Here is a 24012-nt window from a genome sequence, read left to right on the forward strand (position 1 = left end):
CGCCAAATCCTGAACATCAAAACAGTGCCCTGAAAGCTCAAATATTCAATTCACAACAGTGCAGTCAGTAAGAATACTCAATAATTACAATCTCTGAGACAAAAATGTTCAATATATTGCACTGAGAAATCTACAAATAAAATCAACACATTTTTATCCACAGCTGGTTCAGACTGCGTCCAGTGTTCTTTCATTTGGTCCATGTCAGTCCGTGGCTGAGAGGTGACGGCCTCAGTAGTAGAAATTCTGCATCTCTGTCCAGTTGGTGATCCAATACTTTCTGTGCGGCTCCTCGGGCTCAAATCCCACATTGAACTGATAGCGATCGGCCTTGCGAAGTTTCACCCCACGGTGCTTTGGCATTATCCGGTAGTAGAGGGATCGCTTGAAGAATCCAAGCTGGGGAGAAAAGAAGTGACATTAGACACTAAAGCACAGCTAAGATTTAATGGCGGCTTGAGAACGACATTTAGGAGATTTAGATTCCTTATAGAGACGGCGTGTCGGGAAAGAGCAAAGGGGGCCCCCCCCACCACCTCCACTGAGGAAGACGTGGAAAGAAAGCACAAGCAAGGGATACAAAAACACTCATTCGTATAGAAAATGCGTGTAAATGCTGAGAAAGAAACTGATTAACGATACATCGTTACATTCTATGACCCTCCAGTTTATTATTATTTATTTTCTATAAAAAAAATAATTAAAAAAAGTGTAATTTTTCTTCGTTTAGTTTGGGAATAATTTTCAACTGGGAGAGGCAAACAGCTCGAAACCTGAGTTTTAAAGAATATTTTACTCTGTTCCAAACAGCCACCTGTTGTGAATATACAAAATAAACACCCACGGCTCATATTGCGCCTCATTAAAACACTGAATAGTGAAAAGACAATCAACTTCAGAGAGGTCCTAACACGATTCGCTGGGCTGAGTCGCTCATGGCACTCACAGCGGATAGTCGAAGGTTGAGACAAAACTCGGTGCTACTTATGCAGCACCAGCTAACTAGCAACGGGCTACCACTTTTTATTGTGTAATTAAAAAAAAAAAAAACTGCAAAGTTTAAAGTTGCTCCTCAAATGAAGCCATTTATTGGCAAAACTGCTCCGAAAGGGTCAAAAATATTCTGAGCTTTGAATTTGCATTTCTACACTCGACGAGTATGTTTTAGTGTATCATAGCAATACTCTCAGCATTGGCACAATGATAAGCAGCTTAAGCTCCAGCCTAAAAGGAAGCAAGGAGATGTTAGACATAATGCGCAAAAGCTAAGAGTCAGAAAGTGAGAGGTCACAAAATCACGAGTAAGGATGAAGGCGTTAAATCCGTTCATTGGAGGGGTGTTGTTACCCAAAAGCCCCACTGGTGTGTGCAGCTGTGCACCCAAAATGGGTCTCAGTAGTCCTCAGTCAGCCTCTCTGTCTCAGAGGGCTGGATCTTCATCTCAGCCTTCTGGGCTTTGGCTTCATACATCTCCCTCCTGCTGGCCCTCTGGAAGAAGCCACACTGCATGGAGGTGGAGGATGACGTGAAAAGTTAGACTCCATTGGTCAGTGTGAGTGACAAGGAAGCATGCTTGAGGTTGAGAAATACCCCCATCTGGTTAGCTTTTCAAGTGGCAGTGTGTGCAAGTCCAACGATATGTGCGGTTGGCTCACCTTCCAAAGTATGAGGATGATGATTCCAAGAAGTAGAACACCTGCGACGATGGCAGAGATGATGATCCACAGGGGAAGTTCATAGGGCGTCTCAACCCGAGCCTCCGGTTCGATATCCACTGTGAACTTCATCGAAGTGAAGAAAGGAGTCAATTAGAGTCACTGCAAAGATGTTAATAGTAGATGAAATTAATTTCACCAGTGTTACCAAAGTGGTCTGGGTTTCCATTTTAAGGGTAGGTTTGTCTGTAATGAGTTTCAGAGTGGCTTCTCCTACAACTTTGATCCACAAAGCATTGGCAAAGTCCTGTAAAGTCGCAAATAAAACATTTAGATACAGTCGGCAACTGCATACTCATTCGCGGCTGTTTTTCTTTTAAATTTTGCCAATGTTTTACTCTTCATCATTTCCATCCCGTTTTCGTGGAAAATGTCGACTGATTATATTTTTTTGGGGCGTGAAGCATTTTTGGAAACACTGAGCTAAAGAGGACCAAAAGCTCCAATTCACCTCACAGTATGATGTCATTCAAAAGTAAAACATGGTTTTCCTGTCAAAGTGAGCCTTATTTCTCTTTAGAAATGCTACATTTCTAACATCGCTCTTATATTTCTAAAGGGAAGATTTACTGCTCTTGAGTAAATATTGATTAGTAATGATCGTGAGCCGCATGGTCGCAGCTGATGAAAGCACCTCCAGCATGGTGCTGTTCCACAAACGGGCCCGGACGAGAATCTTGGCCGAGTTGGTCATGTTCAACAAAGGACACGTAAATGTCACGCATCTCGCCGTGTCCTTGGCGCATTCCTGCAAACATAAAGAGGAAGCGACACAAGATGGGTAAAATCACGCGCACGCACAAACACTCAATAAGACCAGTGTCCAAGCTCACCAACAGGTGTGATTCTTTCCGTGGCGAGAGCAGCGTGACGGTCGCTTGTGGCTCGACCATCTGAGTCTTATCTTCCGGATCGTCTGCCCCGATCTGTCTTTTCACGCGTTTTGGTGGACTTTCTGACAGCTGCAATAGGAAGGCGGGGAAGGAAGCAGAGCAGACGGAGACATGACATCAGAGGCGAAATGAGTGGGTTTGATCAAGACATCAGGCTCTCAGAATAGCATCGTCACTTCTATTCTCAATCTGCGGCCCAGAGAGGCTCAAATGCGGTGGATCGGACATTGTTCCCTAAAGGACTTTGTTCTGCATATGAAGCACTTTCAAAACCACTGCTCAGTCAGTCCCACCACTGCCATTCACACATAAAGCGGCCACTTCATTAGGTACACCCTCACAATCATCAAGTATCCTTGAAGCCCCCAGAGCTCCCATATTTGTCTATCAACGTGCGGAGAATAAATAAAATCTAATCCTGGAGAGGATAATCCAAAACCAAAAAGGAAACTCACAGTTAAGTTCAACGGGTTGATGATGTCTCCAGGCGGTCGACATTCGGTCTGGGACTGCGCCTGGATGATGATCTGAGTCAGGTAGAGGAGCCACTTCCCGTTGGACACCTCAAAGGGCCACTTAAACTCCACAGCCAGGGTCCCCAAGTCCCCTAAGGGCGGCCCCCTCATGTTGACCTAGAGATAGGGAGGAGGAAAGTCATGGCGTGAAGAACCAGCCGCAGTTCCTCTTTAGCTCTAAATAGCGTCCACCCACGCATACGGCTGCGCCACAAGCCATGACGTGTTTCCCCAAAATAATATTAACCATCTGACAGTAAAAGGCGTCAACGAGGGAGTGAAGCGGAGTGGTCGAGGTGACTCACGTTGAAGGTGAACTGGAGCAGACTTCCCACGTCGCTGCTGTTCACCATGGCCGACTCGCCCATCACCGTCCCGCCAAATTTGGTCTGGACGAGCGCATTTGCACTGCGCGGGGAAGCGGAGAGAAACGTCAAAAATAGAACATTTTAAGACTAAATATGACTATTATTATTATTATTAATAATAATAATAATAATACATATTTAAATATTTAAATAATATACAAAATAAATAAATAATATACAAAATAAATAAATAATACACAAAATAAATAAATAATATACAAAATAAATAATATACAAAATAAATAAATAATATACAAAATAAATAAATAATACCCAAAATAAATAAATAATATACAAAATAAATAATATACAAAATAAATAAATAATATACAAAATAAATAAATAATATACAAAATAAATAAAAAATATACAAAATAAATAAATGTTTAGGTCCCAATTAAGACTAATATGGATAAAGTATAATTTTTGTTGTTATTGGACTGACATTTGAAAGTGTTTTTGTGTGTTTTAGTCATTTCCATTGTTTGTTTTGCTTTATTTTAGATTTTTTTTTGTTTTAATTTCATGGCTGTTTGTTGTTGTCTTTTGTTGAGCTCGTAATAGCAACTCACATGGAGAAGGATGGTAGGATGGTGTTCTCAATCAGCAGGGTGACAGGCACGGGAAACAAATCGTTCTGCTCACTGAGACTGAAGGAACCAATCAAGTGACATGAAAGTCATCATCATTATTATTATTTGTACATATATGTTGAGGGAGTCAACTTTTAACCCCTTACGTAGACAAAAGCAACTGAGTCTGGATCTCCTGCGTGTACAAATCTATGCCTGATGTCTCCAACCTCAAGGCGAGAGACACCTGTCGACAAAAAAAAAAGAAAAGAAAAAAAAGATTTTTATTTTTAGAGGATGCCCCCCAAAAAATTGTTCAACTTTGAGGGAATGTCAGCATTGAGATGTCGCACCTTTTCCTGGCTTTTGAGTGGATTTCCCAATTCACAAAGGACGGTGCCGTCATAGCGACATTCAACATCGTGGTCCTACGTTAAAAAAAAAGACAACAAAAAAAAAAAAAACACTTAACGTATACGTACATAAATGCTGGAAAGAATTGTAATAATTTTGATATTCTATACACACACTCGGGATGCACTGATATGAATGCCAGCGTCAGTATCTGTCCCAATGCCATAAATCCGTAAAGTACTCTGGACTCTTAAAAGTGCTCCAATATTACAAATTGAGACCAAATGTCTCTATGTTCTTCTTTGTCTCTTATGGATACAAACCCAATAGGGTTCTGAAGAGCCCAGAGACAGAGAAGGAAACATGGCGAAGCTGCATTATATACTCTACATCCCTGTGTGTGCACGCGTAGCTACAGTGTCATCTGCTGCCCCCTGTTGACCATACTTGGGATCTGACGCCAGAGTATTTGAGCGCATCAGGGATGGTGACGTTGAGCATGGCCTGGTGTGCGTCCTCCGCCAGCTTGCCACTTGCGGCAAAGTTGGTCACCTCCACCATCAGCCTTATTATCTTCATACTGGTGTTAAACTGGAGGACTTGGGATTTGTCCTTTCTGGGCACAGGAACACACTGATGATATAACATTTGACTTCCATTTTGATCTTCAAACCATTTGCTCTTTCTGTGCACCTGGGGAACGGCTTTTCCTTATTGTCGGCAAAATGGGCCGTTAGCTGCAGGTTGCTAGTGCATTTATTGTCAGTGCCACACTTTTTCTGGAAGTTAATCTGGGAACAAACAAAGTCGTTTTGACATTTAGAAAGCATTGACACGTCATTAGGTACAGGTATGAAAGCAGCAGGAGTGTAATGTGACCTGTATGAACTTTGAGTATTACCTCAGTTCTTTGGGTGAGTTTCTGGTCTTGACTGAGAATGGGGAATGAGTCCAGGTTCTGAATGGAGCGTCTTGATTTGGGTTTTTGTTCATCTAAGGACATGTTGAGGGAGAAGACCACTGGCTCCAGTTTGTCCCTCACGGGGGCCTTAGAACACATCCAAGAATCTTGTGTTAGCTGGACATTGCCTTGATTTTGGAAATGGCTTGTTCACACAATCATGACCTCAACATTAAACAACATACTATATAATCTGTCATCAGGAGGGGTCCTATATGGGTCCCTCGAAGAATAAGACTATAGATATGATGACATCATTTATGTGAAATGACCCTGTTTGGTGAACCAAGAACTTACCACAACATACAAGTTCAAACGATGACATTGAAATTTGGAGGCTGGCAGGATCAACAGGCCCGTATATTCGTTATCACCGTTGTCCTCAAAACGAACCCGTGGGCTCCTTCTTCTATAAATGTCGGCCTCCACTGTGTACTTCACCGCTGTAACATTATCAAAAGTGCACATGTTTTTTTTTTGTTGATTTTTGGAGACACACAAACAAGCATTGGATTACGGAGGACTGACTTACTAATGTCTTTCTTGAAGTTTTCGTTGCCGTTGCTTAACATGAAAGACATACAGATAGAGGCCACGATGCTGGGAAACACAAACAGATTAAAATACAATAGCAACACTATTAAACGAGCCACTTTGACCGTGACACTTGCTCACCAGGGCGTCTTCCCTTGGCACTTATTCGGATCCACAATCGCTGGCTCCACATCAAATTCCTGAGGAGTTAAGCGGACGACAGGCCGAGATCTGTCATAAATAAAGACATGTTTAATTGAACCATTATTGAGGATACCTACAAATTACAATTCATTTTGATGGTGATAGAATGCTGAAAGGTGGTGATGAATTGAAGACTTTTTTAGGTTGCGGATTAATGAAGCCTTAGCATGACATGCAAACAACTTTTTGAAACATCAACGTTAAACAGGTAAACTGAAATTATTATCCCAATATTAATGAACCTAATGGTAAAGTATGTAGGCTCCAAAAGGACAAGAGCACTTTTTGAATGGGTCACATATCATAGCTATGCCCAGCCAAAAATGTAAACACGCCCTCTAGTGGCTGAGACCAGCATTGATTTTCTTCTCTGACAAATAATTTACTTTTACTTACCGGAATTAGTGAGCATTGCTTTTTCTTAGCACTCATCTATTCAATTTCTCTTCAATGAGTGTTGTCGTGAGCTACCCTAAATTGAAAGGAGGGGTACACCTTCAACCCTCGGCCTGTCAAGTGTGACCCACTACGCCAACGTGGTGCCCTGTCCGTCAACATTGCACCTCGGTCACTATTCAAAGCCAACTATATATCCTACCTGAGTAGGGCGATGCGGTCGTCAAGGGAGCCCACCAAAATGTCAGGGTAGCCGTTGTCATCCAAATCCATGCCTCCATTGATGGAGTAGCCAAACGTTTTGAAGCTGCCGCCCTCCACCGACTTGCCCTCTATCACCTTTCGAGGGAAGACAAAAACGTTGATTGAAGAAGAGCTTGAAGTGTTCTTTAAATCGGGACATGTGTTACCTGGCTGGGCTCCTTTGAGATTCCAAATTTGCCTCCCATCCAGATGTAGACCTTGCCTGTGCCATGGAACGGAGCTCCCACGGCAAAGTCTGCAGATATAAAGACATGCAATGACAGGGAAAGCCCAGTAGGTGGCCACTTGACACCGTTAAGCACAAGGTTGGGGAAACACTTGTTCCATATTCTATTTTTTGAAGCCACGGTCCAATAAATATGCAAAATAGTTATTAATAAATTAATTTATTTTCATTTGACATGTTATTCAATATATATCTAATTTAACGACCCGTTTATTTAATAAAACTCATTTTTAAAAATGTGTGTATACAGTTTTTTTAAAAAATTGTATTCATCTACAATAAACAAATTAACCAATCATACAATTCCAATAAATTTCTTAATTCTTCTATTTTACTATATTATTTATAAGAAACTAATTTGTTTTTAAACATTGATTCAGGTCTATTTTGTATTTAATGTTTATGTGCAAAAAAATTTTAGTGGATCATTAAGTTATTCTTTTCATTTAAGCGCAGTGTTAATGTTCAAACTGCGCAAGTGGCTAACAACAATATTAAATCTACTTTTCAGAAATTGAATCACTGTCTTGTTTTTGATGAATAATTGGGCTTATGATGGTAATGCATTTTAATGTTGTTCATCATGTTGATGGTCCTTAGATTGTTTTTTTTTTTTTTTTGGTACTGGTGATAATTGGTACTGAAGAACAATGACTAAGCCAATGAAATGAATTAAATTAATTAAAAAAATAAATAAATATAATGGGCCAATTTAAAGGTGAAAAACATAAAAAATAATCAAATATATAATACTTTTGTACATGTATACATTGAGTGGGTCAGTTAAAGGAACAGAGCATGCCATACGTGGCCCTCAGAATATACTTTCCTCAAAATCGGTTTACTATTTGTCCAATTAAACTTAATGTGCAAATTAGAGCAACTTTTTGTCTTATGGATGGATTGATTTTTGAGAAGAATGTTACCGTTAATATCAGTCGCTGACACAGATATATTCGGTATGTATTGTCTGTGTGGGTGTGTGTATATGTGTATGCATCTGCTTGCCTTGGAATCCATCCTGATTGACGTCACCAATGGTGGCCACTGCGATGCCAAACGCAGAGGATGCAGGACCCTTAAGCACCATAGTAGGAGTCTTCTTGAATGAGCCATTTATGTTCCGATAGATATAAACTGCTCCTCCCTCATCCTTCATGCGATCAAAGTAAAACGGGGCCCCAACAATTAAGTCGTTCCAACTGCAAGCACAAGGAAACACGAAACACAAATTGAAATGCTGGAAATATGAATAGGAAATCTCTCGTCTAATGTCAACGCTTGCCCTACTGTCAGACTCCATAAAGTTCCAACCATGCATGAAAGGGAGAAGCAGAAGGCGACTGAGTCATGATATCAGAGCAAACACCTTGAGCGGGCTTGCTGACAGCTTTTCAACTCTGCTTAGATGTACTTGAGTGCACATTCCACATAACACGACGGCTCACGGCCACAGAGTGTTCAAGCAGTGCGCCAGCTTCGAGCGCCAAAAGATAACACAGCATCAAGGTCGCCCTAAGTCTCCCTCTGGAACTTTGTGGTTTCAATTGGAGTATTTGGTAGCATGAAGATAAAGTACTGTGATTTTTTTGTGACAAGGTAAACCAGGCTGGGCAAAATGCGGCCGCTGACCAATAATGTGGCCCAACTGAGCATTTACACCATGTAAGGTCCTGCGGTATAATTTTTTTTATTTAGCATTTTTCCCTCTGCAAATTGGTGATATTAGAATTTCTTTATTATAAACAACACAAAATAAATATTTAATTCTATACTAAACATGATTTTTTTTTTTTTTTTTAATTTGGTGAGAAACTTGTTAATTTGCATACTTGTCGTTATTGAGGTCGGTGACAGCAAGACTGCTCCCAAAATACGAGCCCACTTGTTCCCCGGGGATGATGAGCTCCGTCTCGATGTTGTTGTCAGTTTTTAGCCCGAGGACCACGGAACCCTTGGACTCATACCTGGGAGATCCTGTCACCACCGTGTAGCTGTCAAAGAGCAGCAGGCGCTTCTCTTCAAGAACGGAATAACCTGAAAGGGAAAGATTTAAAGATGAATTGGTATCTAAATCTTCAGGGTATAATTATAATAACTTATTTGTGTTCCATAGTAAACAAGAAGGGGCTTAGAGCTGATCCTTGATGCAAGTCAATCCATTTCCTACTTGGGCAATAATCACGGGAATTTCTATCTGGACTTTCTCCTTGCGACATTCCTTTTTTAATTCTCCAAAATTTCCTTTTGAGGCATATAAAGTAGAAAGTGACATTTACCCATATAGTAGAGCTTATGTTGTTTTTTCAGAGAGCCAAAGTCTTTCTCAATGGAGTCCCATGAATTGGCAGGATCAGGATTTCTCCATATAACATGTACATTTCCTATATGAAACAGAAAAAAAAGTAAAGCTTCATGCATAACAGCGTGAGAAGAATCCATCTTCATCTCAGTGCCCACCTTGCCACATGTAGCTGCCCGGGCTGCCCATGTATAGCTCGTTCTCCGTCATGCCGCCCGAGATGCCCATGTTGCACATGCCCTCGTCTCTCATATCGGAAGTGGGGTCACACACCTCGTAGGTGTGAGTCTGCCAGTCGTCATTGCGGTCGAAGGTCAGATCATTGCTCCTCACGTAGCACTTTCCTATCATTCGTCGCTGCTCCTCTGCGCCACTTCCGAAAATCTTGATATAGCGATGGCCGCATGCCTGCAGGGAAGAGAAGAGAATTTTTCAAAAATATTCTCCGATATTCTTTCATCAAAACGCATCAGGGTTAGCATGGATGGCGCATTAGTTGACCCAATGTCGGCAATTTTGCAGAACAACAGAGGGTGGCGGATTGTATCTGCGAGAGGGACGACTGCACCGCTGTGGGAGTGGTCACATTTGGCAATCATGCCCAATCACAAAGCGTCTCCTTTCATTCCGAATTGAATGCAGCATGCCAGTCATGCATTAGAGTCTCGATATGACGGAAAACAGTGCATATTGGAATGATTTAAAAATGATAACGCACTGATTCAGACGATTGGCTGGCAACAGGTTCAGGGTGTACCCTGCCTGCTGTCTGAAGAAACCTGTGATAGGCTCTCAAACGGTTTGATGCCCACTGATCAAACACAGAAGACATTCCTACTGCGGCATCAGCCGACTATCTTAGCAGGGACTGTTCGGCCAAACTAGCAAAAATGTGCAGCAGGTCATGTGAAGATCAGGATGTGCCGCCATTTGCACCAATGACACAGGTGTGATGTCTACAAAAATGTTCTGTTTGGACCACCTCAGTGATTAGACTGTTAAAAATAAGTTTTCAAAAAAAATGGAAATTCTTAAGTACATTTTAGAAAGTAAAATAAGTGAAAGGAACTGAATGCATGACTTTGAATTCAAAGGGAGACAATAAAACATGGCCGCCCACTCACCAGTATGCGCCCGGCCGACTGCACTCTTTGGCTGGCCACGGTCACGCCCAGCCACATGCCCTCCACCATCTCCGACGGGTCTGCTGTAAACATCATAAAAGTGACACTATTAAAAGGGATTTTGTCAATCACATTCTGACGAAATAGGAAAGACAAGAATCAAGCGGAGGGAATCACACAATCAAAGAAAGCCACAAAAATGCAGAGGCACGCCAGCCATGATGCAGATCAAGATGAAGATTAAGAGAAAGGTGGCAAGAATTGCCTGGCAACTCTTGGCCTTACTCACTTGAGCTGACCAAGTCCATTCTGGTACAGTCTGAGGCGTCTGTAGTAATGGGGCAGGAGTAGACAGCACCTGTTTCATTGACGTTCGTTAGCGATAAGGCTTTCTCTTTGGGCGCGCCAACTAAAAGCCTGGACAGACATACACACAGACAGAGTGGCAGATTAAAAAAAATACAAGATTACATCGTAGCCTTGTCATGGCGGGTGATAGTATACAAAGACGATAGCAGCAAAAAAAAAAAAAAAAAAAAGAGCCACGTGCAAAAAAATAAATAAGAAATCTTCCTAAAAGGTGGCAGAAGCATGTGAGTCTAATCAGCGGAGAGGGAATGCCAAGGAAAACAATGTTAAAAGTAAATAAAAAGTAAAAAAAAAAAATCATAATTAATTTACTGGTGGTGTATAAGTGGAAGGAAGACGTATATTATACATTCAATCGATTTTCTAGCCAGCTAACCTGATTATCAGACGACATAAAGTTGCAATTAGTTGAAACAAAAAAACAAATGAAGATCTCTCTGATTGTCCAATTGTGTTTAAAATGTGTCTTTTATTAGGTTTAAATGATTTTAAAGCATGTCGGAGGAGTAAAACTTTTCCAAAATAAAAATAAATAAGAAGCACGAGTCTGGAATGTCTCCCCCATGGCAAATGGGGCTTCACTGTTTACAAGCAGAAATGAGTCTCAAGAGAGGGCAAGCCAGGGCTGAAGCATTTGCAGGTCTGTGCAACACCATGCACGCCGCACACACTAGGTTGGTAGTGGTGGACCTCAATCTTTTTGTCGTGCACATTTTGACACGCCCCGCATCGGCACCTTTCAACACAGTGACCTTTGAAGTGGAAGGATTGAGGCATGGTGCCGTGTGCTGAGACATTATTGACTGTCAGCAGCAGATTTATTATCTGCACTTGTAGGCAGAAAGTGAGGAAAAACCTGTTTATGGCGGCTGACCTGTTTAATCATGTGTGGAGGGAGAATAAAGTAGAGCGACAAAACGTATTTTCGCACCATATTCACTTTTTCTCTTCAATTTATCATTTCTTAGCTGCATTGCTTCTAAATCATGTTTGAGGATGTTACATTTTCTTTTTTTTTTTTGGGGGTCCTATCAGATTTCATCCTCTTTGTTGCCATGCCAATCGAATCTGCCTCGGACCTTAAATTTAAAATATATTAGCAATGGAACTATTTAGTGAATCAGATTTGTGTGTTCGGTTTTCAGTACAGATTGGGAGATTTTGTAGCATGCACTAATATTCGATTTACAGTCTCAAATAAGACTGCCCCCATCGGCACGTGCAATCTTATCAACAACATAACATGCAGCCAGACACAACTGCGTCCTCTGTGATGTCTCCCCACTGAGAATGCCGTGGGAAAAGGATGTTTTTACTTTTTGGAATTAAAAAAGCGATAGAAACCTTAGAGAACCCCCTTTTTTTTTTTTTTTTGCTACAAATACAATGGCATCCTTCAGAACGTAACAATTATCCTGTCACTCTGCCACCAGAAGGAGATTCTGATCAACCTTGAATCAATTAGCTGGCGCGAGTGATGACAACTAGCAGGAGCCAAGATGGCCGCCGGTGGCGATTAGAGCTTCTGATAAATGAGATTCCACAAAGGTTTGTAGACATTACTGAGAGTTACAGTATGAGAAGAATCAAACCAACAGTGGGTTTGTGTCGAATACATTTTGCCTGTTGAGTGATATGGATCAAACTTTAATGAGGCAGATAGTTATTTGTCACTTGATCCATGCTCCGAGGACAAAAATCATAAAATGTCCTGGCACATCCGTCCGTTTACAAAATCAAATGTGGCCGCCCCTTCTGTAGCCTCATCTCATCAAGTTAACAAGTAAAGGAACGACTATTTTATCTAATCACAACCTCATACCTTCTAAAACCATAATCATAAAAGACAAAGATTGTTTTTTTTTTTAACAAAACAAATGAGGTCTTCGCAAGAACTTTGTGCAACTCCACTTCCAAAGAGGCCCTGACTCAGCCATGACAACACAACTCATATCCTGCTTAGTGCCAAGTCCAACAATGCGTGCTCACCTCCCGCCTCCTTGCCAGCTCATCACCTCCTCATAAACACGCTGACAAGAGCGCACGGGAGGGAAAGCGAGTGGGCACCGAGCTCTCACATTCCAAACTGAATATACGGGACGTGTTGAAATCTGCCCTCTTCTACGAAGCAGGTGATGTGAACTGCTTGTTTTTTAGCGTGGTGTGCACAACCAGGTGAGGTGAGAGCGGCTGCAGGGTTTACATGTGTCACCATTTATAGCAGACAAAATGATCACGGTGCATTGACCAATCCGCCACGCTCAATGACAGAAAGGGAAGTTTGTCGTATGAACCTTTTGACGTGGTCCATTCTCTTCTATTGAAGGGAAGCTATTAGGAGACTACGGACCTATTGGGAGAACTAAGTCTCCTTCAACTTTATATCAGAGGAAAGCGTGGAGCTGCCAATATGGAGGAAACATCTTTGACAGGCAAAAGAATCCAAAGAGGCCTACTGGGTAAAGACTTCTGTGCTATCAGGGCAGAAATGTCACAACACAGACGAACGAAACGACTTCACTTGTCATGAACATACATCCTGCTCATCTGAAAATGAATCAAAAATATTTTTAGATTACTTCCTCTGTATTTAAACTTTTATGATGAGCTATCGGGTGGCACCCAGGCCGCCACTGTCTCTCGATACTTAGTATAAAAAAAAAAAAGTAGTGATGCACTATGAGCTACCAAACAAGTGCAAACAAGGAAAACCACAAGAAATCTTAAATCCTGCCTATACACACCCAGATACAGAACACTTCCATGCTTGATTGCTCTTGTGTTGTGTTTAATCAAGGACTCTCATCAGGCATATAGTTTGTACGTGTGCATTGAGTTCATAGTTATGTCCTTATAAAAGAAGATAATAAAAGGAATGATAGGGAAAGGTTTCTGTGTGTGAGTTCACAACCAGAATGCTACAATAGCGCAGTGATGATTCGACTCCGTATATTCATGAAACAGAATCATAAAGCGGCAGGAGAGGGTAAATACACACATTGCTATCTGACTATTCAGAGCAAGCATGCCTTGCCACTGACTGAGTGTGCTGACTCACGCGTGAACTAGCGATGGACAAACAGTGACGGAGCCGAAAGTTGCAAAACGTATTCAAATTGCTCTGTAGCAACAAAAGGCTTCATTCTAAAAATTATGGAATCCTTCAATGTCATATTCATAAAAAAAAAAAAATTATGAGCGCAAAGATGAGTTGAAATTCCCAATCTTGAACAAGTCTGGATGGATGATTATTTTCTTGTTTGAAATGTCGATCAATTATGATGACGTTACGTTTCATCCCTATTGAAAAAAAAGATCATGCTGATATTTGAAAAGTTGTGAACAGGAAGTTGGAAACAAAACCCAAACTCATGATGTGCGAAAACCTCTCGGCTTAGAAGGAAAGATACAATCTTCAAAGTAAATTCAATTCAGTCGAAGGTCGGGCAAACAATAACAAGGGATTATCGCACAAACGGCAGCCCTCAACCACAAAAATGACATCTTGTCACTCGTCCGCCGAGAAAATAAACGGAATCATTTCGGATATGAAAGAGAGCTCATAAAGCGTGGATTCCCTTGTAAGAGTGTCAGTAATCCGCAAAACAAATATGTACAAATATGACAGGCTGGGCTGAAGTTGTGTACACTCAAATTGTGTGCCAACACACTTGTTTTGATCAGGTCATGTCAAATAAAACGTACATGATTAATGTAACTGCATTGGCTTCAATTCTTAATGTAAATATGAATCTTTTTAATATTTGAGAATGCCTTGCATATGAAAGTAAAATCGGTAATGCGATTCAATCAAAAATTAAAGTGAATCGCGAATCAAAAATCGAATGGAAAGAGGAAATTTGAATCGAAACCCAGCCCTATTCACAAGCTAAACAAACATCGCTAATTTATGCTACAACTAAATGAACACAATGTATATGTGCTTTTCTAACAATTCATAAAGAAATTAACGTTGCTTGACCCCACAAAAAAAAAATTAAACGTGGCGACAAAACGAATCACATCAAATGACAAAAACGTTCATTTAAATTCAATGATTAACAGTTGTGAACCCGTGTTGTTCCCAGCTTCTCAAACACCTGCCAAGCAGACATCTCAGCTGGCCAAACATCCTGCTTGCAGCCAACCATCTGCCGCCAGTGAAACAATAACAAGAGAACAAACTCATTGAGGACCTGGGCGACAAATGAAACATGGCAGGTCTTCCCCCGATAATCAATTAACTTACCTTTCATGAGCAATTAGTGAAACTTTATCGGACGTGTTTGTTTATGGTTTTTTTTGGTTCCACATGCAAACATTACAAACAAAACCTCACATAAGCTTGTTTATAAGCTCGCCCAAATTATCAAGGGTCTTCCAAAGCTCATTTTATGCACATACAGGTCCACAGACTCATACCGAGTGTAAGCCAACACTGGTCTCCGTGTCAATGATGAAAAATGGTCTGTCTAGAGACAGGTGACCCTCATCCACCCGGAGGCCAGCCAACTTACACCAGCTTCTTTTCCGTACAGGAGCAAAAAGGAAAAGGATCTCTTACAGTGGTGAAACAGTTGACTCTACAGGTAGTGGTAATGAAAGCCCCGGGCCAGAGAAAATCGTCTCTGTTGGGAATAGCAGGAGGCGCAACATCCTGCTGGGATCCATTTCAACATGTTATTAGAGGCCGTCATTCATTCAATTGGAACACAAAGTGCAACATACCGACTGGACATGCTATAAATAGCATAGCAGCAATCACCATGGACAGACTAATGTTTGACTTTAAATCACTCGAAGATTTAAAAACATAAGTGATCAAATTTTAATCTTTTTTGCCGATAATGTGATTTAATATGAGATTTTTTTTCAAGATCCTCTCCCCATATTTTTATTTTTTTTAATAAACAATTGACCAAATGATTTAATCAGTAATGGCCAACATCAGATTTATTATATGTACATTTTTTGGTTTTATAGTTTTTTTTTCCCTTTGCGGTATGATTCTTTTTTTGTTTTATTTGTTAGTTTTAATATTAGATTTAGTTTTTTAATATATGGCGTATTTGTTGAGTCTAAGATAGGAAAAATGTTCAAAAATGATGACATTTCTATTTTTATTTTGCAAGTACTTATCAAATTGTAATTCATTTCCAAGTAAATTTGGCAAATGTGAGGCAGTCGCAGTCAAGGGTGCAATGAGGGTGCAATGAACACGAATGAGTCGTTATCTCTGCGTTTCACTGAGCATGACAGTAGATCTCCAGGAGGCCTCCCGCTGGCACATGGACCACCAGAACTCTTGAGATAAAGAATGTTCGGACACGTGCCATACTGGGAATCGGCATCATTCTAAAAATTTGTCACAGAAATGGCTTCCGGTTACACTTACAATTAGGGAAGGCGTTTAGTTAGGTTTTAGGTTAGGTTTTACTTGTTAAGGAAATATTATAATAATCTACACCAGGCGTGTCCAAAATACGGTCCTGCACGTTTTAGATGTTTCCCTCCTCAAACACACCTGATTCGTACCATCAGCTCATTTGCAAGCTCTGCAGAAGCCTGGTAACAATTCTGATCATTTGAGTCAGGAGTGTTGGAGGAGGGAAATATCTAAAAAATGCCAGATAGATGCCCTCGAGGAATGAATTTGAACAATGCTGATCTAGACCAATAAGACAAAGCGATATTTGACCATGTCAATCAAATCTGAGTATTGGCCCTCCTGAAGGGAAGGGAAGGGAAGGTTTGCTTAATGTTTTGTACACGCTAAAATGCGTTCACTTCTGAGTTTAATTTGAAACTTTTTCATGTTAACAGAAAGTTACTGCACATGTTGGAAATTGTCTGCGTGATCTTGTTTGTGTTTGTAGAGCTCACAGCATAGTTTGACCTGCCTAATCTGCTCTCACAGTAAAAAAAGTGGGGGCGGCACCACCTAATTAAATGGCGGACTTTCATGTCCTGGGGCGGATACAGTCAGACAGAGGTGGGAAAAAAAAGCAGAAGAACTACAATTTGGAATCCATAATGAGATGTCTGAGGAATTTCATTTGAGCATTTCCGAACCACTTTTGAGTCTTGACTACAAATTGAAGGAATTATCACTGCTGGGAAATCAAAGTGAACTCCAGATTTTGGTGGGTTCATGTGAGTTTCTGAACACCTCATCACCCTGACTCCTGTCTTGTCTCAACCTGAAACCTGGCAGGTTGTGACTCTGCACAGAAGGCTAATACATTCCACACATACCGTGGGGTCAGGGGACTGGAAGAGCCAATAGGTGGCCAGCTGACTGCCCAGTCCCTCCTCCTGGCTACAAAAGAGAACAAAAAAGCCCACCGAGGAGACTTGAATAGACGACTGCTAGTGTAGTGGGGACCTGTACAATCTAGCCTCAGGTAGCTTCGTATATGCTCAATTTTGACCAAAAAATTACTCTGGCTTAAACTGGCTTGACAGAGACAAGATACAGTTCTAGATTCAGACTAATTGGTTCATGATGTCAAGGGTTTCACAACTTTATTGCATTTACTTTACTGCAGAAGTGGGAGTGGCAATTGTCTCTCGACTTGCATCGCATCCTCAGTCTGACTCACGCCGTCATGAAAGAATGCCCACTTTAAGTGCCGCGACTTGTTGAAGCTGGTTCATACGCTTGTATTTTTCAAAAGTGCGCTCAATAGTATTTGGGGGGAAAAAAAGCAGAGGAGTAATGACTGCGACGCAGAGAGAAGTCACAAAATGAATTTGCACATTAGCCACTTTGCGCTCGGTATCTTTTAATTGCGTTAACTGCACTAACATATTCACATTAGCGTCATTTTTCCAAACCAGTCTGTGTCTACTACTTGACTGTTTTTGCAATGAAACGCACTGTTACATTTCATCGGAGGAGTAGTGGGACCCTCGTAGCATGTGGTCCACTTCTTGAGTGTCAGTCCAGTGAGGATGACTGCATCTCAGCTGGGACTTGTCCAAGATGGCACATCGATCACGTGTCATCTGGACACTGCTCTCCATTCTTCTCACACTAATGCACGGCTTTGTCCCTCTTCACAGAGATCAGACTGATACTGATACTAATAATCTTCTCAGACGTGGAGCTGGAAAGGAAGTGTGTAGCGGTTTGCCACTTTTCGTCACACTTGACTCCTCAAAGCGGAGGCGGGACGTAGATAACAGCTGGGTGTGTGTGCGGTGTGATCGTGGATGCAGAAGTTTCAGGGAGGGGGGGGGCACTGTAATTGGGGCTGCGGTTGAGGTGTGTGTGTGTCTGTGCGTGTGGGGGGGACTCACATTAAATAAACAATGACATCATTCATTTGGTCAAAGACTCGAGTAAGAATGGGGCGCATTTCTCTCACACTTTACAAAGTATGTTTTTTTTTTGCAGAGGATAAAGAATATATGTCGGTGAGTATTGTTGTAGGCTCTGTCTGCATGCGTCCTAATGTAATGTTGAAGCATAAATTAATGAAAATAACTGGATTATAAAACCCAAAGCCATTTGTGTTAGTGAAACATCAGAGAGCAAGCTCAGGTGTGTAAAAAAATAGATCAGGTGACGCCGGTCTGTGAACCCCAAAATGGCTCAATATGCACAAAGAAGAGCTAAAGACACACTAAAACACGTAGCCACTGCGCTACGCCTCCGGCTATACAATTCACCTGGCCCAGCTGTTTTACCTGCAGCGACACAAACAATGCATTCAATGAAGTCATTTAGCCTCAGCAGTGAGTTGCGAAGCTTTCAGGAGTAATTTGTTTGACTGAAATGTATTTCATGAACTTGAAGTGGCTTATTTATATGAAAATAAATGTGATATTAAATACAGTTAAACAATGGAAAAAGTCATGTTGAACAAATTAATTTAAAAAATACAACTGGCTCTTGTGTATGCTGTGGGGAAAAACTACACATTTTCCTAAAAAAAAAAAGAATATTTAAAAAAAATAAATAAATTAGAAAAAATAGACTGGTCGCAATTACCTAAGAGTTTTTAATTGGCCCAGCTCTAAGGTCAAGCCAACTAAAAAAAATTAAAAAAATTATATTTTAGTGACATCATGCTGCATCTCGGTGCTTGGGAACTACGTCAAAGTGAGTTGAAGAGTTTCAATCGGACAAATGTAATGCAGTGACGCGTTAGACGATTGTAAATCTTTTAAAGGGTCAATTACTAACACATTTTACTCTTGACGCCAAGGCTCCAGCCACATACACTGTATGTACTTTTTGAAACAATTGATTGCAAATGATCTTGCGACCTCTAAACGCCAGCTCAAGGACACTAAATGGGCCAGTGACCACAATTTGAGAACCACGGTTTTGAAGTTCCTCTCTTTGAGTGTGGAAGTAAAGCATAAAAAGTTAATAAACAGAGAACAGGTTTTGCAGTACGGCAGTCCTGGAGGCAGGCTCGCTGTTTTTCTATGTGCTCAGTCAGCCACTGAATGAGAATGAGTCCGCTGGAAGGCGGTAGTATCTGGTTCCGCCCACTGGGTCAAAGCAGGTGTCAGTTGTTTCCAAGCCACTAGCCATAAAACAGAAAGAAGTGGCGAGGGGGAGGAAAAAAAAGAAAAAGTAACTTACAGGTATTTCCTGGAGCCCTTCGTCTGTTCATGCATGGCCACGGACAATCCAAAGAAGCTGCCTTTGGTTTTGCCCTCTTTGATCACAGGGAAGCGTTCATCCACGTTAAATCCACGGCACACCGGCGTTGGGTGGAAGAAAAGCAGCAAAGCACAAAGAAGTAGCCTTGAGGACATTTTGTTTGTTTCGGCAAAGGAGCAGCAGATCCACGATCTGCGTGGATCCGACAGGTAGACACACGGTAGGGACCTCCCCGCGCAAAGAACTGCAGTCGCGATGCGCGCTCGTACACTCATTGAGAAGGTGAGCGCTCGCTCGCTCACTCTCTCGCTCTCTCTCTCTCTCTCTCTCCCTCCCTCCGTCCGTCCCTCTCTCCTCTGCGGGGGTCTCCACCAAGTCATAACTCGGGTGTCCATCTGAATTGATACAAGTCAATGTACAATATTATGTCAATAAATTGAATTCTGTAAGAATAGTAAACATTTTTGTTGCGTTTGTGTTTAGTTTATTTCAATTTAAGTATTCCAACAGTCTGCATTTGAAAATTGGGACTCCTGAAAACACTCGGCTAATCCCACTAATACTCAAGTGGCCCATGTTCACGTGAGCTTTCTTGCGACGCCCACCCACTGCCCACCTATCGGCCACACTTGTGACCCGGAATCGTCTGCTCATTAAACCCTTAATCCTTTTCCAGAGAATTTGAGAGTTCGCGGAGGCAGCTTTCCTTAAGTCCACTGAGTCGCCTTTCACTTTCACAACGGCTTAGGAAACAGCACCGTAACCTAATTCTACCATAATTTGCCTTTATTTCCAAAGCTGTGTGCAAACTTTCATCGTGTCCAGATGATAATTGAAGAGGTTCACGTCATTCAATTGTGACATGATTGAGGATCAGCAACGAGTATCATTTTGATGAAATTGGGGGGAAAAAAAGCGGACGGCAGCATGCAAGGTCTGCGACTGAAAGTTAAGAGTTGTTCCAACTCAGTTAATAGCCGGTCATTAACTCAAGTTGATGGTTATGCGTTTAATTGAAACGACAGTAAAGTAAGGGATGAGAGGGACACTGATTTGGGACGATTTTGCCCACCCCTGACCTTCAACCGTTATCACGCCGACATTTGTATATTACTGTCTCGCTCGATGAGTGCACAAATGCCAGTGTGTACACTGTCAACATCCCGTTGTCTGCTTGCCCTAATCGACTGACACTTAAACAGAAACATGACATTGTGATTTTAGTAACAAGGAACTTAGAGCCGGCCTTCCGATTATTTTTTTTTTCTTGTTAGCAATGATTGAGTAGGTTTTTTTCGTAGGACCACGAGGACCTCACAGTGTGCTGCTCTTGCAACCTCAACTCCGGCCCACGTGGACAAACATGGAATGTAATTTGCAATTGACAGTATCTTCCCGTTTCCTGTGTTTCTTGTCCCCGCACCACCACAAGAAATGAGGAAATGTTCTTTTCCTCCTCCTCCTCCTCCTTCTGCTGTCTCGTACGACGGCTTTAATTGAGGTTAAGCCTCGTGTTTAGAACATCTTCCTGCTCAACTCAGCAGCTGCTACAGTTACATGGCACAGAGAAAAAAAAAAAAAAAAACGTAAAGGTAACCATGATTAAGTAGCTTAAACAAAAGCAAACAGGTCAGCGCAAGGCCTCAGATGCGGGAGTTTCTCATACAAAATGTATGATTATTATGAGGGGTGGCAGATCATCTCGAACCAGAAAAAAAAAAATCACACAACATGCTCCATTATGGCCCCGTTACTCTCCAGTTGAAACAGTGTTTCTGTAAAAAACGGATTGTAAGAATTGAGTAAATAAACCTGATGATTACGTCAGTCCTGTGTTGAGTATCTTATGAATTTTAACCCACAATAACTGGAGGAGGGAGAATAATAAAGCGAGCAGGACATTGGTTGAATATGAAACACAGCACGCTCTCACTCACCGAGTCGTCGCTCCGCCGCGATGACATAGGCTGCCGTTGCCATGGCGCTGGGGGTTGCTATGAAGCCAGTATGTTCTGGACAACAGGAAGACAGCGTGGCCTGTTTAAACTTCAACCAGGAGTCTCGCTGGGCTTGGATGACCTTTTCGCAGGAATCAAACTTGATCTCCTGAAAGCGAGCCTGCCACTTGTTACCATGTAATGGGAATCAAATGCAGGTCCAGACGGTAACACAAACAGAATTTTGGGCATACTGTAGTCTGTATTCTCCCGTTGTAACTCGATCAGGCTGGCATGGCATGAAATCTAATTGCAGGAGAAAATCATCAAAGATTAATGAGTTGAATCTAATAATTTGCCAGTTCCTTCTTGGATTGCACGAAATAAGATTAGAGCAATGAGAAATGCCTTTTGCAAGGTTCTCGAACTTTTTGGGCCCAGGCACCCCGTGAGTGGAGAAATTACTGCGTGTAGAATCGCCAATTAACCACACCTACTATTCGTACCACTAAATGCCAGGAAAATTATCTAAATGTGATTAATATCATGATTTAGATCACAGGTGGACAAACTTTTTGATTGGCGGGCCACATTAGGTTCTAAAATTTGACAGAGGGACACCGGACCAGGAGCAGAAGGATGGAGTGTTTTGGTAACCTCACCTCACCGGAGAAAAATAAATACATTTCATTTGAAATGAAAATGAACAAACGCTTTACAACAAAATATCTGTGTTTGACACACCACAGTATTTGGAAAATAAAACATTAACAAGGTTTATTCATTTTTTTTTTTTCAAGTTTAGCAGGCCGGATTAAAACATGTAACGGGCCGCATGTGGCCCCCGGGCCGTAGTTTGCCTATGGCTAATTTAGATCCTTAACTTAGCCAAATTCAATTGATTTACATTGATTGCTTCGCTTTTTCTTTTTTTTTTTTTTGGGGGGGTTGGGGGTGGCGATTAACATAAAAGTCAAAGTTCTCCAGAACTTTAAAAGTCGGATGTTATCCAACTGGTATTTTGTGGCACTATGGTTCTTACAAGCTTGCACGTCAGCATCCACATAGGCGTTACTTGTGGGTTGGTTGTGTGTGTGTGTGTGGAGAAGGAAAGAAAAGGCAGCAAAGGAATTTTGGGACCCTTGCAAGGTCTCCCACTTGCTCTTCAGGTCTCGGGTTTGTGCAGAGCCCAGGAATGTATAGCCTGAGGAGGAAGGCGCGGCTCGGAAGGCTCCCACTGTCCAGTGGCACCTGTCTTTTGGGTTGAGCTTTGGGCCTGACTCTGAGTCAGTGGGACACACGCAGCATGTTGTGCAAACAAAACATCTTGTGTTATTATTACCAGGCAGTCGTGGAGCGAGGCCAGAATAGTATTTATGTGCTTACAATTAAGTGTTCCAGTTAAAAGGCAAGGGGCAGCACGGTAAACTAACTGGAGAGGGTTGAGGGAGGGCTGGCTGGCTCCAAACTAAAGTGGATTACAATAATCCAGCAGGGAGAAAAAAGTTGTACTAAGTGATGGCACTAGTAAGACATGGCAATTTAAAATCTTTATTTAAAGGTTTGAAACTGTTGCATTCAAGTGTGGTCAAGTTCATTTTGGGGAATATATATGGGTCAGTCTGACCAAACACCAACACCCTTTGGTTTTCTTTTCATTAAAGCTGAAAAAGTTCAAGGCCACGAGGCTTTAATGTCTTTAAGACATGAAAGATAAAGATAAAACCTTGGAGTCTGCAAATCCAAAAGAGCAGCGGCTCTAAAATTGAACTCTATGGAGCTCCCTAACACAGCAAACCTGCGGGGAATCCAGAATTACCAAGGCGAGACCAATGCAGTTTGATGATGAAAGCCAGTTTTCAACACTTTAATTTGCAGAAAAAAAATATGATCCTGAAACAGAAGTGAGAAAAATTGTGGACCACCATATTTTTGTGCGATTGTAAGTTATTAGGCTAAATTCTAATGGTTCACGGTGAAAGAGGTCAAATGTTTGGTTTGACCCTAAGGACAAAAACAGAATAATTTCCTCGATCCACCTCCACTTCCTCTACTTTCACTGCATTAACGATGAAAAGAGTCTTTCATGAGTTAATGATTTATTGCAAGAAAAAAAAATAAGTCAACACCTGATGTGTCACGGTGCACTGGAGGTGGTGTTTAATCATTGAAAAAAAGGGGAGTAGTTCAAGAGCGAATTCCTCCTCCTCTTGTTCAAAATGAATCACTGTAGATTGTGATGTGCAGAGGAGTCACCGATTTAAAATCAAGAATATTACCCAAAGAAAGTAGCTCTTTATGTGCCACATGCGTACATTCTGGAAGGAGTCGGGGGTAAAAAAGCGGCCGTGTGTGTGAAGCATGACACCAGCTTGACCTTTACCCAGAGTTCATTCGTCACACGCACTCTCTCCCCGTGTTCTCGTCACCTTCACAACACTTCAATTTATTGAAATTGACTGCAATGCTGAGAGCATTAGGCCCGGGTCAACGTCGTACCCCCGCTCCTGCGAGATATATTGTCTCAGAACTTGATACTTAACAAGCCGAGCGTTGAAGCCCACACAATAACTGGCGTCAGCAATGTTTACTGAAGGCGCAGCGTTACGGTTCTCTCGTAACTTCACAAGATCAACCTGGCCACTTCATTAGGCACGC

The 24012-nt window shown here is 41.6% G+C and overlaps 1 protein-coding gene across 2 annotated transcripts; it reads right to left on the reverse strand.

Annotated features, from left to right (window-relative positions):
• Positions 1-92: 92 nt before the first annotated feature.
• itga3b (integrin, alpha 3b) lies at positions 93-19695 on the reverse strand. 2 transcript variants are annotated; one of them, XM_088284351.1, is made up of 26 exons: positions 19397-19695; positions 10718-10845; positions 10429-10511; positions 9463-9712; positions 9282-9386; positions 8835-9039; positions 8011-8204; positions 6923-7011; positions 6715-6851; positions 6054-6143; positions 5911-5978; positions 5676-5821; positions 5319-5465; positions 5111-5208; positions 4865-5033; positions 4417-4491; positions 4231-4310; positions 4064-4141; positions 3429-3531; positions 3064-3240; positions 2549-2677; positions 2350-2463; positions 1864-1962; positions 1656-1781; positions 1348-1503; positions 251-399 (listed from the first exon to the last, which is right to left on the reverse strand). In XM_088284351.1, the coding sequence occupies exons 1-25, from the start codon at positions 19690-19692 to the stop codon at positions 1393-1395; spliced, it is 3297 nt and encodes a 1098-aa protein (XP_088140477.1). In that variant the 5' UTR covers positions 19693-19695; the 3' UTR covers positions 251-399; positions 1348-1392. The 2 variants fall into 2 exon arrangements, with proteins under 2 accessions (XP_088140476.1, XP_088140477.1); XM_088284350.1 differs by lacking the exon at positions 1348-1503 and having other exon boundaries at positions 93-399.
• Positions 19696-24012: the final 4317 nt, after the last annotated feature.

Source organism: Idiotropiscis lumnitzeri, chromosome 20, assembly GCF_059441095.1.
Source record: "Idiotropiscis lumnitzeri isolate Australia: NSW breed Sydney's pygmy pipehorse chromosome 20, RoL_Ilum_1.0, whole genome shotgun sequence".
NCBI classification, from domain to species: domain Eukaryota; kingdom Metazoa; phylum Chordata; class Actinopteri; order Syngnathiformes; family Syngnathidae; genus Idiotropiscis; species Idiotropiscis lumnitzeri.

Excerpts from the sequence above, each read along its gene's own strand:
- itga3b (XM_088284350.1), bottom strand. The coding sequence starts at position 19,692 with ATGAGTGTACGAGCGCGCATCGCGACTGCAGTTCTTTGCGCGGGGAGG. Across the intron at positions 5,979-6,053 it reads TGCCAAGGGAAGACGCCCTG|CATCGTGGCCTCTATCTGTA; the intron begins GTGAGCAAGTGT and ends TGTGTTTCCCAG. Across the intron at positions 5,822-5,910 it reads AAACTTCAAGAAAGACATTA|CGGTGAAGTACACAGTGGAG; the intron begins GTAAGTCAGTCC and ends ATAATGTTACAG.